The 13,953-nt window shown below is 37.1% G+C and overlaps 1 protein-coding gene across 1 annotated transcript in view; it reads right to left on the bottom strand.

The window, feature by feature from the left end:
- The window catches only part of PSMD1 (proteasome 26S subunit, non-ATPase 1), a 91,742-nt gene that overhangs the window by 22,945 nt on the left and 54,844 nt on the right, over positions 1 to 13,953 (bottom strand). The window contains exon 17 of the mRNA XM_059393703.1: positions 2,842 to 2,956. Within this exon, the coding sequence (XP_059249686.1) occupies positions 2,842 to 2,956 (115 nt within the window). The remainder of the gene's footprint in view (positions 1 to 2,841; positions 2,957 to 13,953) is intronic.

Raw genomic sequence — 13,953 nt, 5'->3', positions numbered from 1 at the left:
AATAAACAACAACATAATACAATCTTTATAAACAAAGGAAACCGAGGTTAAGAAATTTGTCCAAAGTCATGTAAGTAGAGCACTCAGGCCTGTCTGACCCCAAAATCTGAATTAAGTATTCAACTTCCATCAAATATTAGGTTAAGGTAATGTCTTTGATGATTTTGTAAGACCTAACTTAAAAAATTAAATCGATGTTTAAAAGGATTCCCCAATATTATATTCTTCAGAATAATTGGTTCTATGAAAAAGGGATTCCTTGGTGAAATTTAAGTTTGGTAGTTCTGGAGTACTATATATCACTGTCCCTTGCAGGTTCAAAATATATACAGCTTATCAAATACTCTCTGAATGCACACCATACCAAAAGATCCAGAGCCTCATTAAAGAAATTACTCAAACTTTGTTTATCCTAGCATTTGTTCACTATATTTGACCAAGAACTCTTTTACCCTATGTAAGTTCTGTTAACAACGTGCAGAAATTTTGTTAAGTGCCACTTTATAGGATTCCTTATAAGGTCTTTGGTAGATATAAATCCAGAGGAAAAAAGCAATGGGTTAACAAAATTATCAAATTTATTTCTTAATACAGTATGCCATTTCTTAAATATCCTTTGTTTCAAGGCCAAGGAAGGAAAGAACAAGTTGAATTCTTTTTTTTTTAGGCAAACAACTTCAGATTTCTTTACATGTGGATTCATTTATTTTAAAAATCAGAGCTGATAACAGATAATACGTGTAAGAGATAAGAGTATTCTTTCTCCCCATTTCAGTGAAAGATGTCATGACATTGTGCAGAGTTTTTTAAACACACTCATAGTACTGTCAATACTTTTTATGAGGTAGTCATGATAAAAATATAAGCAAATTTCCAACTTATAAGTTAAAAGACACTAACTTGGTCTTTGAGGTATGTGATACAACCTCAAAGATACATTTTAGAACATAAAAAAACTTTTGAGTTTTTAATAAATAAAAATAAGACACCAAACCTTGGTCAAATAGGTATTGTTCGATAGGTCAGATAGGTCAGGTATTGTTAGATAGGTTAGATAGGTCAGATAGGTAATTGTTATATAGATCACACAAACTATCTAGAAATAAAGCAGACCTGTTTAATATGAGTAATAAAAATTTTTCATTGAATTAACTTGTCAGGTTCTGTGTCTCAAAGAACATTTGCTCCTAGACATCATATTAAGTTCACAATAATCTGGAAAGAAAAAAAAAATCTAATATACATTTAACTTAAGAGGCTTAACATAAATGTCTACTGAAGATCTGAATGGGAAATACTTTATAAAACATCCAACATAATTTTCCTTTGTTTACAGAGCAGATGTGTTCCAGAAAAAAATGAAGGCCAATTTCTATAAACTGTATTTTATAAACCCAATGATATTTCTAATAAAACTGAAGATACATTCTCAGGTAAGAAATCCCGCCTCAAAAAAACACTTTAAAAACAAATCTCTGTGAGGACAGAAACTATGTTCAACTCATTCACCATCATATCCTTAAAGGATCTTCCCTCCCAACACTGATTTGAAAAATATTTACTGAATGCCTACTATGTGTCAGGTCTGACTTTAGGTTGTAGCAGTGAATATTCTGTTCTTAGGGACCTCACATTTCAGGGCAGAGACAGACAATAAATAGATACGTGTAATAAAAATATCAGGTGGTGATAAGTCCTATGAAGAAAAAACAAAGCAGGGTAAGGAGATGAATGAGAATACCAGAAGGGGATGTTTCTCTACAAATTTTTATGCAATTTTTATCACATATAGTGAAAATGCCATTTTAATTCCTAGCTTTAGTAAGGTTTTATGTGACTAGAAAAAGTTATTTGTATCCAATACTAATACTCTTTATTAGAGAAAAAGTTGAGCAAATTAAAATTTAATTCCTGGACTCAATCAGTAAGTAACTATGTTTTATTTTATTTTATTTTATTGTGGACAAGAGAGAATTAAAAACAATGACTCCTCTGATGTAAAGACACTGGGAGCATAATCTAGCTATACTTGTGTTCTTTATGTTCTCGTTCTCATTATGCTTGTATTCTCTCTCTCTCTTTCTCACACACACACACACACACACACACACACACACACACACACACACCCATGCATGCACATACTCCATTAAAAGAAAAGATCATGTTCTGGGGAGTGGTTAAGGTATATGGGTTTGTGCTATGAAAGGCAAAAATGAGATGATTATGTCATTGCTGTGAATGAAAAATACCTGTTTAAGCAAGAGTGCATTTCTTTATCAATCCCATGATGAATTGTATTTCCCAGTCATTTGCTTGCCTAACCCGCTCTTGATTCTGTCACTTTTGAGGATTTAACAAGTATCAGGTTAGCTATTACGTTTGCGAGAATAATCAGGCAAATAGCAGTTAAATGACTTTCTTAAAACAAAAACAAAAAAGGAAGGTTAGCTGATTTGGATGGTCTCATTCAAGAAGGTTGATTTCCACAATATTAATCATGCCAATTAAACATGTAAATTACCATGTAAAGTGACCAGAGTAATTCTTCAAAGAAAAAAAGTATTCTATCTTCTTTTTTTAAAGGAAATCAATGGTTTCAAGAAGAAATTCAACAGCATTGTTTCCATTACAGTCACCCACGCAATGTGGTGGTTTATTCTTAACCGGCTTAGAGGAACCCAGCATGTGAGGAAGGTAGTTCTGGGAAGCTTAGTGAGACAAGTTAACTCTTATAGATCACACCACACTTGCATTTTTATGGTGGCTATACAAACTTTTCTGCAAGGGAAAACAGTCTGGTGCAAGGAAAGAACTGACCCAACTGGCTTTGGGCTTTACCTTGTTTCCTGTGCCAGCACAGCAGATGCCCAGGGCCATAGCAGCTCCATAACGCACGTGAGGATTGTAACTCTCTGACAACAATGAAACAACACTGGGGCACTGTTCAGGGGTCCTGATAAGAAACAGAGGAAATGAAGACAGTGTTAGAGGTAAAATATTTTAAATAAAGATGGAAGAATTTAAACAGTTTTTTTTTTTTTTTTTTTTAACTGTATGGGGAACAACAGTTATATTTCACATAGAAGTAGGGAGAATAAAAAACCACCCATGGAATTCTAATTATTGATATTAAAAATCTATTTTCTGTATCCTGAGAATGCAGAGAAAGAAAGCAGAATATAGCAGTGATTCCTTAACCATAACTCTGCATTAGACCAAGCATTACAGTCATTCCTTTGTGCCTCCTCCATAATGGGTAATAACCATGAGGGTGTGGAGGGCACATAATGCTCTACATGGATCTTACTTTGTGTTTTGTATCAGAAGACAAAAGCTGTTATACAGACTCAGGGATGTTTCCAAAGCTGCACAAAAGCTCTGAATCACCCAGTATAACTCTGATTGAATATCAAATTGGTAAATATGCCTTGATAATGAAAAAATTCTGCTTTTTTTCTTTAGCAACTATTGTTGTGTTGATAAGGACAGAATTTTTTTTTTAAGTTTTATTTATTTATTTATTTGAGAGAGAGCAACAGAGCGTGTTGAGTGTGGGAAGAAGCAGAGGGAGTGGGACAAGTAGACTCCATGCTGAGCGCAGAGCCTGACATGGAGCTTGATGCCATGACCCTGAAACCATTACCCAAGCTGAAATCAAGAGTCAGACACTCAAACAACTGAGCCACCCAGGTGCCCCAGAAATTGTTTTTTTCTCAACCTCTTCATAGCTCAGCAAAGACAAAAAAACCCAGGAAAACCCTAACTAATGAAATACCTGATCTCAACTTTATAGTGGTTACTCTTCAGGGGCAGCAGGATGAGGGTAATAACTAGAAGAGAAGTAAGGGGCACCTGGGTGGCTCAGTTGTTAAGCACCTGCCTTCAGCTCAGGTCATGATCCCAGGGTCCTGGGATCGAGGCCCACATCGGGCTCCCTGCTTGATGGGAAGCCTGCTTCTCCCTCTCCTGTTCCCCTCTGCTTGTGTTCCTCCTTCTCTGTCAAATAAATAAGTAAAACCTTAGGGGAAAAAAAAAAGAGAGAGAATGTAAGGGGAGTATCTGGGTAGCTGATAATGATCTCAACCTGGGTGCTGGTTACAGTGTGTGTTAGATTGTGAAAATTCACCAAACTGTAGGTTAATTACGTGCATGTTTTTGGATATATAGTATACTTCAGTAAAATCTGAAAGAAAAAGGCTACCCATATAACTACATTTAATAAAGTTTTTTTTTAAAAAACACTATTTTCTTGTGAATGAAAGCAGTTACTACCTATAGACCAATTCAAATCCATAACTCTGCTGGAACTGTCCTCCAGACTGAAACTCTAGTTAAGTGATAAATTCAAATTTCAAATGGAGTAGAGCCAAATTTATGGAAACATGAAATTTTGCTATAAGGCTGGATTTCCTCCTTATAACAAGGTGCATCATTCTTTCTTGAAAATTTTCTCAGTTTGACTAAGCTTCCTAGTAGGAATAATTTGTAATTTGTAATACTAACAGCAACAATATGGGAAAAAAAGCTTGGTATTATAAAAGATGCAAAGTATTAAGAAACAGAGGATTTGGGTTCTAGTTCTAGTTTTGTTAATTTCTTAGTATGTCATGACATTAGGTAAGTCACTTTTTTTTGTAAGTAGAGATAACTTTTCTTTTGCTGGAATACACAGAAAACAAAATGAGTAAATAACTGAAAATATGGTGATTATATATATATACACCTTCAGTTAATGCACACTGACATAAATAACATTATATAAGAGAAAGCCATGAAGTAAAAAACCCATGTTCCAGTTCCTGCTTTGTCTCTAAATAGCTGGGATAATTCAGATAAAGTTTAATAAACCATATACTCTGGGATCCCTTTCTATGTACAAAAAAAGGAATGGGACTAGAAGTTCCATAATGTCTTTCCTAGTTTATAATTCAATGGCTTTTTTAAAAAAAAGATTTTATTTATTTATTTGTTAGAGGGAAAGAGAGACAGAGAACACAAGCAGGGGAAGTAGCAGGTGGAGGGAGAAGCAGACTCCCCACCAAGTGAGGAGCCCAATGCTGGGATCATGACCTGAGCCGAAGGCAGATGCTTAATCAACTGAGCCACCTAGAACTCCCCAATTCTATGATTTTTAAAATCACAGTGACTCCTTAAATAATCTCTTATAAAATATATAAACTCTTATAAAATAAACCTCTTATATCTCTTATAAAATAAACTCCTTAAATAATCTCTGCCTTCTTTTCCTTTTGCCCTCCTTTTGCTATGGTAGTGAGAATAACATGGGCTTGGAATCAGAAAGACTTGAATTCCAATTCCAGTGCCATTTAATACTAGAGTGGCAATCACTAAATCTCTCTAAGCCTTAACTGCATCACCCATGAAATGGTGTCTGTCCCACCTTACTCATGCTAGGAAAGGTGGTGGTATGGTAGAGTAGAATACTATACCACAATCATTGAACCCTAAATGCATTATCAGAAACTGTCTCTGGATCAGAACCAGGAATGTGGCTATCCAAGTTGTAGTTTGGGTTCTTATTTGTAAAAAAGGGAAGGTAACTCAAGCCCAAACATTCATGGAAAATAATATAAAGTGAATTGGATATTAAACCTAGAAAGCTGGTTGTATTCAGAGTCCTGACCTCTAGATCTCCTCACCAACTTTTTAAGGAGCTAATGGCAGACAGAACACTTACCTACTGGTCCCACAGCTACAGCAAGGGCAGGAAATTCCAGGGAAAACTGACTCACACTGAAGAGCTTATTTTAAATGTATCTTAAAACTTCATTTATTTTATGATGCTCACTTGTTTAAAAAAGTATTATACTTAGAACAGGATATTAACAGTTTCATGAGGTTCAGAGAAAATTATGCCAGTGAACATAAATACTGGGAGCTTAATGTAAAGCTTTACCTAGTTGATTACTACAAAGACTAAAATAGGTTTTAAGGGCTATAAACTCAAAGAACATAGAAAAAAAAAAATTCTTGTTAAGTTTCTCAGTCGATAACAGTTCCAATGCTGACACATTCTTCAATAAAGTGTTAAGACAAGAAACGATACATTTTTTAATTAGCTTAGACATTCAGTCCCTTCAAGAGTACAGTAAAACCAGAGTATCTATGTTTACTTTAATTTTTAGCAAGTAGCTCTAAAAGGACAAAAGAATCCTTCTAAGCAATGATTGGAATGTAAATATTCGCTGGAAGCAAAACTTTGGCACATTAATCCTTGTCTAAACATGTAACACACAGAAAATGTATGCATAAATATAAAAATTTTAAAGTCACAGTTAATAAATGAATAAATGGCAAAACAATTATCACCACCACTTTGAGGCTTGGAATGAATTAATGGACCTCAGGATAATTATCAATGACTGCTAACATCACAAAAATAGGAACAAGTTGCCCTAATGTGCACTGCCAGCCCTGCCCCTCTAAAAAGGAGAAAGAGAGAGAGAGAGAGAGAGAGAGAGAGAGAAACTGAACCTCAGTGTGACCAAGCCTCGAGATCTAAGTATTAATTTACAGGAAATACAGAAGACCAAAAAGCACATTAAATTACACATAGGGATGCGGGATGCAATTAGCAAAATCCCTACTGTGCAAACTTGAGTCATAATAACCTGGTTTCTTCAACAAATGAACCGCAAGGTGGAAACAAAAAGAGATTAAAAGAAAATACATCAAATCTTTAATAACAGTCCATAGGGTTTTCTTTCACTTATTTTAGATAATTCTAACACTACTGGAATCTTAGCTTGCTTTTCTTTCTTTCTTTCCTTTCTTCCTTCAAGATTTTATTTATTTGACACACAGAGATCACAAGTAGGCAGAGAGGCAGGAGGAGAGAGAGGGGGAAACAGGCTCCCCGCTGCGCAGAGCCTGATTCGATGCAGGGCTCAATTTCAGGACCCTGAGATCATGACCTGAGCCGAAGGCAGACACTCAACTGACTGAGCCACCCAGGTGCCCCAAATCTTAGCTTTTCTACACAAGCATTTATCTCTTAGATAACATCACAAAATAATTCCAATCATTTGATATAATTTCTTCAGATTAGCATTTATAACAAAGTATTTAAATGACTAATCCCTGACCAGCAATAAAAACTTATCTCTTGGGGTGCCTGGGTCACTCAGTGGGTTAAGCCTCTGCCTTCAGCTCAGGTCATGATCCCAGGGTCCTGGGATCCAGCCTCGCATCGGGCTCTCTGCTCAGCAGGGAGCCTGCTTCCTCCTCTCTCTCTGCCTGCCTCTCTGCCTACTTGTGATCTCTGCCTGTCAAATAAATAAATAAATAAAATCTTAAAACAAAAACAACTTATCTCTTTGTCTCCATGAACATATTTATTTATTTTAAAAACAGATTTGATTGACTGGGAGGGGCGGGGGTGAGCAAGGGAAGGTCAGGGAGAAGGAAAAGCAGGCTCCCCACTGTGCAGGGAAATAATATGGAGCTCAACCCCCTACCACCCAGAGCATAAGTGGAGCCAAAACCAAGACTTCAACACTCAACCTACTGAATCACCCAGGTGCCTCTCCATGAACATATTTAGAAAAGCAAATGTCTAGAAATAATCAAGTCACAGGAAAATAATGGGTTTTGTTTTACTAAGTAGGGGGATTCAGAGAACAAGGAATTCAATAGTTCGGAAACCACTTTATTAGCATAAAATGTGTTATGTCTGACAGCTTTTTCACATATTTATGTTTTGCTATGCTAAATTTAAAAGTATATTTACTCAGACAATTATAAATGTGCTAGCTGCATTTCTTTTTAACATTGGAGCTACACGTGGTGGGAACTCTAACAACTTTTTTTGTTCCTTATATTTTGGCTAGTTTATAAAAATAAAAAGGTGAGTATCATTAGGTTAAAAAAAATGGGGAGAGAGTGCCTGGGTGGCTCGTTGGTAAAGCATCTGTCTTTGGTTCAGGTCATGTTCCCAGGGTCCTAGTAGAATGGAGCCTACACCTGCCCCAATCAGGCTGCTTCTCCCTCTCTCTCTGCAGCTCCCTCCTGCTTGTGTGTTCCCTCTCTGTCAAATTGATAAATAAAATCTTAAAAAAAACCACCACCAACAACAAAAAAAAACGGGCAGAGATTTATTTTTTGAGTTTTATTTTCATTACAATATAAAAGAAATGCATCAAATATTTATTATCAGGAAAATAACTGAGAAAGAAGAAAGCAGTTTTGTTTACCCAGCACACTTTTATCCCACGAACTTCTATATTTTAAGCTACTGCTATTCGTGGATTTTCATTTTATCAGTTTAGATATATCTACTACATGTGAAGTATCATTAAGAAAACAAAACGAAATTTCATAGATCCTGCCCTAAATCATACAAATTTAGTCCTACCTTTAATATATATATTTTTAAATCATTTTACTAGACTTCAGATAATTAAAAATAGCTATAGTTCTAGATAAGCTTTTGCTTTATTTCCAAACAGACTGTTTCTTTCAGGTGCTACCAAAATAGGGCAAAAATACCTCAAAAAATGAGAAGAAAGTAAATTTGTAAGATTTATACAAAGAATTCTACTTCACCATAATAAGAAACATGGCCCTTAAAAATATCAAATTGCATTCCTGGACCTACAGAAATCTCTAATATTCAAAAAGATATAATATTATTAGCACATTCCCACTACACCTTAAAATGAGCAAACCAGGGAAAGTCTTACAGTGTGAGTGAGAGATTATACAATTGTAGATTATTAAAATATTAATATTTCCTTGATTTTATAAAAATAACATAAATATACTTCAATTCTCAGAAAGTTTAATTCATTTCTGGTATTTAAATAACTGTCCTAATAATAAAGGTCTACTTCTAATAGCTGATTACAGTGATTACTGAAGACTTCCAGAGCTGAGCAAATATAAATCAAATATTTGGGTCTTTTATGATCAACTGTAATTCTAGATATAAGAATTCTTTTGATTAAAGACATTTCATGATATCAAGTTGTACTATAGAATTTCACCGATATTTTAAAAAAATATCTTATTCTTTGGTCCTTGACAAAAGTGGATACAGTCATGAGCAGCTCTCTTTGGCAATATCAACCTGGCAAAAACCGTCAGAATGAACTCTGAAAAAAATCTAATGAAAAACTTACAACAACCATGGGTCAGCTTAATGAAGCACTGTTGTCAGAGAGTGCTGTGATATTGGGAACTGCTCATCTACCACCCTACTCTGAGACTGGTGGTGTCAGTGGAGAGGGCGGCCTGTGTCCTAGCACAGCTGTTAATGAGAGCAAGACAGACTTTATTCTCACAGAACTGAGAACAAATTGTGTTCCAACCTGCCTGGTGCCTCCTTGAAGCACCAGTGCAATAGCCTGCCTTTATTTCACCAAACTTAAGAGAACTCGCAGGCCTGGAGCAGCTTGCCAGGTGACATTTGTTGAAAACATGTAAAGGCAAAAGTACTGGCCATGGGAGCCTGGGGCAAGGATTAACGGTTAACTTAGGCAATAAACGGACCAAGAAGCTTGGGAAGAAAGAGGCTGGGAGAGGAGATACGTGGGGTTAATAAGGGCTTTAGAAGCTGCCACATACACCGAGGGAATGGCGAATACCACATGCGTACTCAGGGTTAGACACATGCTCAGGAAAGGCCTGAGAATACTCGAAACTTTCACTCCCAGACCTGCACAAGCAGGAAGCAAAGGCTAAGGCATAGTAATTAGGCTAAATTAAAGGAGTGTCCCTACACAGCCAATATGCAAGGACTGGGGGAATCTTTTTCCTTTTCCCTTTCTTTTTTTTCCTTTTCTTGGCTCCAGGCATTTAAGGAAACTGTCAAAAAACCCACTAGCTGACCGCCAGACTAAAGTAACACAGAGCTGGAGGCAGAGGCTTAACCCACTGAGCCACCCAGGTGCTCGTATAAAGCTACTTTTAAAAAAGTCACCAAACAATCCACAAGAAGCAGCAATAATAAACCCCTGGAAGGGGCGGGGGGTCGGAATCTGATTTCCTTTGTTGCCACACTGTAATATTCAAAACATCCAGTTTTCAACAAAAAATTAAGAGTCATGAAAAAAAATAAGGAAATACATAAAGCCTACTCACAAGAAAAAAAAGAAATTAATAGAATGAGTCCCCGAGTAAGCCTAAGTATTGGACTTAAGCCATCTTAAATACATTCAAAGAGGAAAAAAAAAAAAAAAGAAAGGCAAATAACTAAATAAAACAGGAGAACAATTCCTCATCATTCAAGAAAAATCAAAAAATAGAAATTATTTTTAGATACACAAAATCAAATTCTGGAACTAAAAAGTAAAAGTGAAATGAAAAATTCACTAGAGAGGGTTCAACAACAGAACTGGGCAGGCAGAAGAATCAAGTTAGGTAAAGTGACAATATTAAATTAAATTGAGAATTATGTTAGGTGAATTGAGATTATCTAACCTGAGGAGCAGAAAGAGAAAAGAATTTTATAAAATGAACAGAGGCTTAAAAACCAGTGGGACACCATCAAGCATACTAACATTGCATAGATGGGAGTCCTAGAGGGAATGAGAGGGAGAGAGAGGTAGAAAGAACACTGAAGAAATAATGGCCAAAACCTCCCAAATTTTGATAAAAGACTAGAAACTCAACAAACTCTAAGCAGGATAAACTCAGAAATAAGTGATCAAAGAAGATAAAACCTACATTCTAGTAGGAGACATATAATCAAAAATAAATGATAAACTAAGTAAAAAATGTTAAGTAATAAAGAGAACAAAAAAAGGAAATCAAGGTAAGGGGTATTGGAAGAGACAGGAGAGGAAGGTTTAACAGTACCAATTAGGGTAGTCAGCGTAGGCTTCAATGATAATGTGGTATTTAAAAAAAAAAAAAGATTTTATTTATTTATTTGACAGAGATCACAAGTAGGCAGAGAGGCAGGCAGAGAGAGAGGGAGAAGCAGGCTCCCTGCTGAGCAGAGAGCCTGATGTGGGGCTCAATCCCAGGACCCTGGGATCACGACCTGAGCTAAAGGCAGAGGCTTAACACACTGAGCCATCCAGGAGCCCCGATAATGTGGTATTTTAAGCAAAGACAGGAAGGCAGTAAGGAAGCAAGTCAAGTGGCTAGGTGGGGGAAGAGTATATTACATATTAGGTAGAGAAAATACCTCATGCAAAAGCCCAATGATAAAACAATGCCAGGCAAGTTTGTGGAACAGCAGAGGCCAGTGGTTTGAGTGTGGTGAAGAAGGGGAAGAATAATTGAAACTATGGCCAGATCATAAAAGCTTTATAGGAACTTTACAGGCCAGGGGTTACTGGAACTTTGCCTTTTATTATGAGTGAAATAAAGGGCCACTGGAGGATTCTGAGCAAAGGAATATGATCTGCCTTGTTTAAAAAGGATCATTTTGGCTGCTTTATTGAGAACAGAGGGCAAAGGCAGAATAAAGAAGACTGGTTAGGAGGCTTCCTAGAAATGCAGTCAAGATATGATGGTGACTTAGGGGAAATTTTGGTATATATGGGTTTGGGGTATGCGTGTGCGTGTGTGTATATATATGTATTTATATATACCGATATATATATGGCATAGAACCAACAAGATTTCCTGAAGGAAAAAAACGTAGAATTTGAGATAGAGAGACTGGGAAGATGCAACTGCCTTTATCTGAGATAAATAGACCAATATATAAAGCAGATCTGGAGACAGAGAACATAAGTTCAGTTTTAGACAATCTGAGTTTGAGATGTTTTTTTAGACATCTAAGGAAAAATTGAGTAGGTGATCAAACATGAGTCTGGAGTCTAGGCTAGAGATAGAAGTTTGGGAGTTTCAGTATATAGATGGTATTTTTTGGGCTGGCGGTTCCGGGAATGCAGGAGAACAACAGAAACGACCGCTGGGGCCGCCATCTTCCAGTCCCCTCCCCCCCTTCCTTAACCCTAGACTGTCCCGCCAAAAGGGTGTACGCCCAGGTCACGTCTCCATAGGTAACCTGATACCTATGCAGGAAGCAGGACTATCAGGAGCCCTGGACCCCATACCTTCCGATCACCAAATATGGATGTGAGCCCATGCCCTACCTTGGCCAGATAAAAGACTCCTGCCAACTCCCTCCCAGTGCGACATCCCCTACTCCCCTTTCTGGAGTCGAGGAACCTCGCCTGAGGGTGCCCACCTCCTCCCAGGGCAATTTTCCTGACTCCCCTTCTCCTGAGCCCTGAAACTTCACTAGAGAGTGCCTTTAATAAATCTTGCCCTGTGCCTACCTTGCCTGGTGTTGTGTTTACCTCGCCTGCAAAACCTTACAGTATTTAAAGCCATAAATGTATATAAGACACCAAGTACAGACAGGGGAGAGAAGAGATCCAGAAATGAACCCCCAAGAAGGTTGAAGATTAAGAGGCTGAGAAGATGAAACAGAACAAGGAGACTAAAAAGGAACAGTCAGTGAGGCAGGAGAACATCCATGAGAGTGTGATCTACTGGGAGCCAAGCGAAGCTATTCTACGGAAGGGGAAAAGATCAACTGGGTCAGTAGCTGCTATGAAACAGGCAGAGCAGGTTACGTCACCTAATTAAAATGCAGAAATCAAAGCTCAGAGAAAGGTCTCCTAACCCTTAAGGATTCTGCCGGTCTACTTTCATGACCACGAATCATAGCCATTAGGCTGGAAATAGAGTTTTAGTTTTAGGAGCTTTCTTCAACAAGTTAATGGAAACTACGGGTGAATGGAGGAAGACAATAATGAGGGACATGAAGTCAATAGGGGAGAGGAACCTGGGAGGTATCTGTATATTAAAAGGGGAGAAGAAGAGTTAGAAAAGATTCTTTAAGAAACACAAAGAACCAGGATGGAATGTCTCTGAAGGCAGGAAAAGATAAAAGCTTTAAGAAGAAATGCTTAGCCAACAGAGCTGAATATTGCACACAATCTATAACTGGTGTTAAAAATGGAATTTTTAAGAGTTGTTTTAGTAGAACGTTGGAGATAAAAATCTGATTATAAGGATTATAGACTGGGTGGGTGATGAGAAGAGAAAAAGATAGGCAATTTTTTAAAGAAGTTTGATGATGAAGGAAAGAGACTCAAGGGATAGCGAAATGTTTAGTTTTCATTAACTAGAAACCTGAGCATGTCTGCAAGAAAGATATTAGAACTGAGGAACTGAATATTCAAAGCATGAATTCTATGGTGAAAAAGATACTATATTCAGCAAAATTGCAAAGAATATAATAAAGAGTTGGGATCAATAACTTAAATGAAAGTTGTGGAAAAGAGTAATGTCAACATAATCCCAAAAGAGAGGATGGATTGAAAAAAAAAGACACTTCAGAAAGATTAAAAAGTAATAGCACTTTCAGACTGGTCTAAATCTTTCATTAAAACATAGGTAAAATCAGTTGTTGGGGGAGAATGAGCAGAGTCTAAGAAGAACAGATTAAATTTGGAAGAACTATTTTTAGAATTTTAGCTCTTTTGCTGATATGAGTAAGAAAGGAATGGAAAAAAAAAAAAAGCCAAAAAAACTTTTTGAGTTGCTCTGTAGGACCTGTTAAAATGAGCTAGTTTTAGCTACCATGTCTGCATTATAATGATCAATATACTTGCTTGTATCCACCTGTAAGGACCTACTTAGTCAGAGGGAGCCATTCTGTTGTTTATGCAGTAAACTTAGATTGACCCTGCCCCTCACAGAGGAACTTACTTAAAAGCAAGTCCAGAAACTAGTCCAAGGTAACAAAGCCCAAATACAAGGGCGGGTCAGGCCAGGTGGAGACATCCAATCAGTGGGGCGCACATACTGTCTCCCAAGCTACCAAGGAGAGTAGGCCCCGCCTTTTGGGCGCCAATTCTGATCAAGTTGATAGGCTAGTTCAAATATCTACTAGGGTAAATTGAAATTCAATTGGCCACCTGTTTGTGACCTAGCATGACTGTGCAGTTTTCTCTGTGTGTT

Source organism: Mustela nigripes, chromosome 3 (assembly GCF_022355385.1).
Source record: "Mustela nigripes isolate SB6536 chromosome 3, MUSNIG.SB6536, whole genome shotgun sequence".
NCBI lineage: Eukaryota > Metazoa > Chordata > Mammalia > Carnivora > Mustelidae > Mustela > Mustela nigripes.
This window is presented reverse-complemented; position numbering and strand designations above follow the sequence as displayed.